At 50.9% G+C, this 6,000-nt stretch overlaps 1 protein-coding gene across 5 annotated transcripts in view; it reads left to right on the forward strand.

The window, feature by feature from the left end:
- Sdk2 (sidekick cell adhesion molecule 2) overlaps positions 1-5,101 on the forward strand; it is a 257,497-nt gene extending 252,396 nt beyond the window's left edge. For all 5 annotated transcript variants that reach the window (XM_013147067.3, XM_013147066.3, XM_003464866.5 and 2 more), the window contains one exon: positions 898-5,101. In XM_013147067.3, coding sequence (XP_013002521.1) covers positions 898-1,251 — 354 coding nt within the window. In that variant the 3' untranslated portion in view covers positions 1,252-5,101. The remainder of the gene's footprint in view (positions 1-897) is intronic.
- Positions 5,102-6,000: the final 899 nt, after the last annotated feature.

The following is a 6,000-nucleotide window of genomic DNA, read 5'->3' on the forward strand; positions in this document are numbered from 1 at the left end:
CCCCTGTCACCAAGTGAGTCATGCTGGACCCAAATTGAATGCAGTGCATTGGGAAGAGCCTTGAAAACATTGCATTCAGTCAGAGAGGCCAGACCCAGGTGACATATTATATAACTCCATTCATAGGAAATATCCAAACTAGGTAAATCCCCGAGAACAGAAAACATTTGTGGTTTCAGAGGGACAAGGGTAGCGGGGAGATAATGCTTTTTGGGTTCAGGGTTTCAGTTTGGGGCGATGAAAACATTTTGAGCTAGATAGAAATGATGATTACACAACACTGAAACCATATTGGATTCCACTGAATTGTGTACTTTAAAGTGAATGACTTTATATTACGTGAATTTCTCCTCCATTGGGGGGAAAAAAACGATGGAATTCTGGTCTTCCAGGTGCATCAGGTACTGTCACCCCAGCCCCCATTCGAGGTTTTGCTTTCTGTGGTTTCACTTACCTGCGGTTAATTATGGCCCAAAAATATTTGATGAAAATTTTCAGAAATAAACAGAGTTTGCATTATAGTTTGCATTATAGTGCAGTCACATAGTTTGCATTATAGTATGTTGTTATAATTGTACTTTTATTAGACTATTATTGTATGGGGGAGAAAGATAGTATATGGAGAGTTTTTGGACACCCATTGGGTCTTGGAATACATCACCATGGAGAAGAAGGACGCCTGTATCTACCAGCTCTGTGTCCACCCAGACTATGCTCCCAAGGAAGCAGGAAGTGGACCTGAAGGGCCCTGTGACGGCTCAGCAATGAGGGTGCTGACACGTTCCCCCTGTAGGGGGCAGAGCAGAGTTCAGAGCCAGCTGCTCTGTGTCTTCTAGCCCTGACCTTCTAGCCCTGTTCCCTCAATGCTACTAACACCGCGATTCTCTGCCCTCACAGGGAAGTGACAGTGAGTACGAGGTGGACCCGAATCCCCAGAAGGCCCACTCCTTTGTCAACCACTACATCAGTGACCCCACCTATTACAACTCCTGGCGACGCCAGCAGAAAGGCATCTCGCGGGCCCAGGCTTACAGCTACACAGAGAGCGACTCTGGGGAGCCGGACCACGCCACTGTGGCCAACAGCAACAGCGCCCAGCAAGGGAGCCTCTTTCGGCCCAAGGCCAGTCGGACTCCAACGCCCCAGAACCCCCCTAACCCCCCAAGTCAGCAAAGCACCCTCTACCGTCCCCCGAGCAGCCTGGCCCCTGGCTCCCGGGCTCCAATAGCAGGATTTTCATCATTCGTTTGACGTCAGAAGAAGAAAAAAAGAACAAAAAAAGACACCAAACTCCTCCTTTACTGCTTCCTCACCGCCTGCCAGAAAACAAAAACACCAAGAAACTAAGTCAACTTTTCACCTCCTGAGTTTATTTTTCTGAGATTTCTGAGGGCCAGTATAGTTGGCACTAAGAAGGAGGAAGGAAAGAAAAAAAGAAAAACCACAAGAGGACGGGTGTGACAGCAATGGGTCAGCTTGGAGATGGTGAGGTCCACTGCGAAGGCAGAGGACTCAGTGGGGTGGGTCCTTGGTCTAGAGAGGGAAGAAGGGAAGGCACAGGTCCAGCGCACTGGAGGTGGCAGTGGCTGAGGGCTGGGGAGCCTTCTGGACCCCAAGCCAACTGCCCACACGTTTCCCACGTGCGCTGGATCCCAGCTTCTGGCCATTCTCTTGCCAAAGGATGGGTGTCCCCAGAGGCAAAGGGCACTTTTTCTCCTGCCCTGTCTCCTGGCAGGTGTTCCGGACCTTGCCCAGCTCCCTTCTCGGCCTCAGCAAGGCCGTGGCTCACCTCCTGGCTCACCTCCCTTGCTCAACTTCTCCACCAAGCGCCTGGTTGATTTAGAAAAGGGAAAGACAACTAAGGGGTGAGAAGCTGCTTAGCAACTTCCTTGTTCCTGCGTATTTTTAAAATCGTGACTCCATGGAAAAGGGCTGGAGGGCTAAAGAGAGTGCTCACACAGCCATGCAGCCCAGCCCTGCCTCTTCATGAGTTCAGTTCCAGAACACCAAGCAGGGGTGTGTTCTGGGGAACGCAAGTGTAGGGCAGCTGCCTGGCTGCAGCCTGGGCACAGCCAGGGTTAATACCTTGCAGGAAGTCAGGAAGGACAGGATGGAACTTGGACTATTCTTTCTTCTGATCCAGCTACCACCTGCCCCACATTTAAACAAGGGAAATGAGGAAGCTACAGCAAGGGGATTTCAGCATGGCTAGATTGGGGAACTGGGCAGGTGAGGATCACTATAAAGGACACACATCACTCTCCCCTGGATAGAGACTTTCTAGCACTCATTCATATGTGCACACACCCACTTCAAGGAAATGGGCCTAGGAGTCCTCTGTAGGAGGATTCATACCTCCCCAGCAGCCTGGCACTTCCAGATCTCTGTCCCTTTGCCTTTCCACCCAGAGCCTCTTAGCACACAGGCACCCGGGTGGTGGCCTAGTCCCTGGTCCAGAGGCCAAAGTAGCCACAGTGTGCCCAGTCTGCTCAGAACTGGGTTCAAAGAGTCAAAAGTCACCCCAAACCGCAGGGACATCTTCCAGTTTGCACTCAGCTGGGCCAGAGCTAGGAGCAAGGAGGCCTGGGGCAATCAGCAACCTCTGAGATGCATGGCCAGCCAGGCCAGGAGGGGTGGATCAGATGGCATCTGGAGACGGAAAAGCTAACCGGAAGCAAAGCTTTTACATGCACACAATCTGCTCCAAGGAATGTTCTTTAAAAAGCTGCTTCTGGTGGCCTGATTTTCCCATCAGCTTGAGACTTCCAACTCAAGGGTTAGGGAAGAGCCTTTTGGTCAGATTCTCTGGGCTCTTTGAGGCCCCGGGGGACTCCAGCCAGTCCTGTGAAACTGGCCCGAGGCCCGTGCACTGCTGGGGATGCACGGATGGTTGCCTCTCTTAGCTGGGACCTGTGCGATTCTGCAGAGGGCCCCAGCAGTGTTTCCTGGCAGTGCCCTGCAGCCCTGCCCTGGAGGAGGCCAGGCCCTGCTTAGAAGGATGAGCAGGAGGGGTAGGGGTGGGAAAGTTGGTGAATGGGTCACGGAAAAAGAGAGCCTGTTCCCCTGCCTGCTCGCCCCAAATTTATTAAGTCATTGTGCGAATGGTGACTGGGGAGAGAAGTCAAGGTCAGGCCCAGGAAAGGCTGCGGGGTGGCTTGCCCCAGTGCACTTCCCCCTGGGAAATGAGAATGCGGAGACTGACGCTGCTGCTGGATGCAGACAGTGACTTCTCCCTAGGATCGGCTTTCCCCTAAGGCAGGACAGGGGCTGCGTGTTCACTCCTCTGGAGAAGCAGGTGCTGGGGCCCTGAAGGCTGCTGCCCCCACCCCAGCAGCTGGCGTTGCCATGGCAGCACATCCGCAGCCTCACTGTGCTATCCTGCTGCCCTGCCTTGTTTTCTTGTTCACTTTTTTTTTTTTTAACAACTTCATCTTTTTCCTTCTCTGTGGAGTGTTTAACCATTTAAGGAAGTTCCCAGTTTGCATTAGGGAAATATTTTAACCCAACCCAGTGACAGAGTTTGGGGGAGGAAGCAGGAGTGAATAGAACCATTGTGTGTATGTGTGTATATACTGCATTGCACATGAGGCCAGTGTTCCTCTGCCTTTAATGAATCACCTGGCGCACTACGTATCTCCGTCCCCACGTCCCCATGGGCCCCTGTGCTGACAGCCACATGCTCATGTGTGCACACACACACAGATATAAACAGAACACATGCTCGTGTGTGTTTTCAAAGGGGCTTTGCAGATCATTCTGTATCCTCCCAAATAGGTACATGTGGCTTAGGTGACATGCACTTGGGTGTACTGGGGATCTGTGACCAGAGAAGGTGAGGACATTACAACCCAGAGCTCCTAGAGGAGCCCAGGAAGTGATGCTTGGCCCATGGTAAGAGCCCACCCCTTAGTCACTACCCACCTACAGTGTTCCTGCCACTGCCCCAGCCACATCTGGGGACCCAGCTGAGTCTCCAGCTGTGGAACTCTAGGTTTGTTCAAAGGAAACATCTTTTTGCCCCTGTTTACATATCTTCTGGGGCAAGGGAGACTCCTGGCACCTCCTCCTAGACACCTGTCCACATTAGAAGGTTGTGCTGGGCACTGCCCATGGATCCTTGGGAGCCTTACTGGCCTTTGATGTCCTGAGCCATGATGCCTGGACCCCTGCCTGAGTGGCTGTCTCAAAAGCAAGCTCATACCAAGACACACCAGCCCCTTTGGTGGTACCTCACTCTGCCCCAGGGAAATGTGGTGTACCACGATTGGCACACCAGGCTGCTCTTTCTCCTCCTGACTCTGCCTCCTAGGTTCATGGAGCTTTGCACACAGACTGCCAAGATAAATCAAATAGATGCTTGGGGTTCCAGAAGCACCTTCCTGCTAGGGTTCCAGGAAGCTTGCAGACCCAAGCTGCCTCCCCTTCGATCCCCACCACCACCCTCAAACTGACACTGCCTGAGTCAGAGGAAATGAGGCCACAGCAGGGCAGCCCTGTCCAGCACACATGTCTCAAGGCCTTCTGATGCTGCTCGAGCCTCCCAAGCAGCGCTTCTAAAGGTGCCAGAGCCTCACCGCAGGCTACTCTGGGCGGGGACTTCCCTCACCAACCCAGAGAGCACAGTGAGCCCATGCTGGGTGAGGGGCCAGCAGGCAGGAGGGTGGAAGGGGGCCCTCTGAGCAGCTGCACCAGCTCCCGGGTGCCCCTGTATGGTCCTGTCCAGGGGCACCCACCCCGATCACAACCCTGCCTGCACACACAGGTGCACCATTGGGACCACCTCCTGGTTTCCATAAGATAACCAAAAGCATTTAAATGTGTTACTTTTCCTCACCCATATAGACTGCTCAGACAAAAATCAATACAAATCTTTATTTTTTTTATTTAAAAGATATAATGACAAATTATGGGGAAAGTATTCATTATGGCAGGTGTTGAACTGTAAGAAAAAAAGTATATATCTATATGTCATATAGCTTGTTAGCAGGTTTATTTTTTAAATGAAAGGTTAAAAAAAGAAACTGATTTGAAATATATACCATGAGAAGTCCCATGTCCTGTCAAACTGTTAGTATTTTATAAATAAACTTTTGTTTTAGAATTCGGAAGAAACATTATTCTTTTCCCCCGTGGAAGTGAAGAGGGAAACCTATTGCGGTATTGTGTTCTGTTCAGGCAACCCATTTTCCCTAAGCACCCACCGTTAGCACTATCATGCTTTCACAGGGCTAGTCATCTGCCCTCTTGGTTCATAGGCGGCAGATGTCTGTGGCTTCAAGTGAAATGCATTGTTTTATCCATTATGCATTTTTAGAATAAGAGCTTCTCAGACGTATTATGCAAGTGACAGTAATCATTAATAATAATATCAGTAGCTGATAGTTGCATGACATTCACTTGATGCCTGGCGCTACTGTTGTCGCTTTGCATTTTGAATCTCATGAAATCCTTGTGACAAGAGAGCAAATGGGGTAGAGAGAGTTAGCGTGGCTGGACCTCGGGGAGTGGCGGAGCCAGGGTTTGTAAAAATGCAGGCTTGCAAGAGAGATGTACATTGCCTTTCAGATATTTTAAGGCACCCTTGTTGCCTGTTTCTATCTTAACTTCTACAAAGCCAGTACCCTGGGTCCTGGTGATTTGCATGTCACGACGTCATGTGGTTTGGGGATTCTAACCCCACTGACCCATCCTGGTTTAGAGTCAGGGCTTAAATTGCTGGATTTACAAGCATTGCCACCATTATCTTCCATCCATTAAGGCACATGGACTCAAATAAGAGAAAGCCAGGCATGGTGGTGCCTGTCTGCAATCCTACCCCTTAGGAGGCTGACAGAGAAAGACTCAAGTTCAAGGCAAGCCTGGACCACAGAGTGAAGCCTCATCTCAAAAACCAAGGCACAGAGAGAGGCAGAGGAGGGAGGGGAAGACAGCAGGACAGGGAACTGGGTGTGGCTCAGGGCTGGAGCACATCCTTACAGTGAGGGAGGCCCTGAATTCAGT

Source organism: Cavia porcellus, unplaced genomic scaffold (genome assembly GCF_034190915.1).
Source record: "Cavia porcellus strain 051 isolate PalLab524CR breed Dunkin Hartley unplaced genomic scaffold, mCavPor4.1 scaffold_32, whole genome shotgun sequence".
Classification (NCBI taxonomy): Eukaryota; Metazoa; Chordata; class Mammalia; order Rodentia; family Caviidae; genus Cavia; species Cavia porcellus.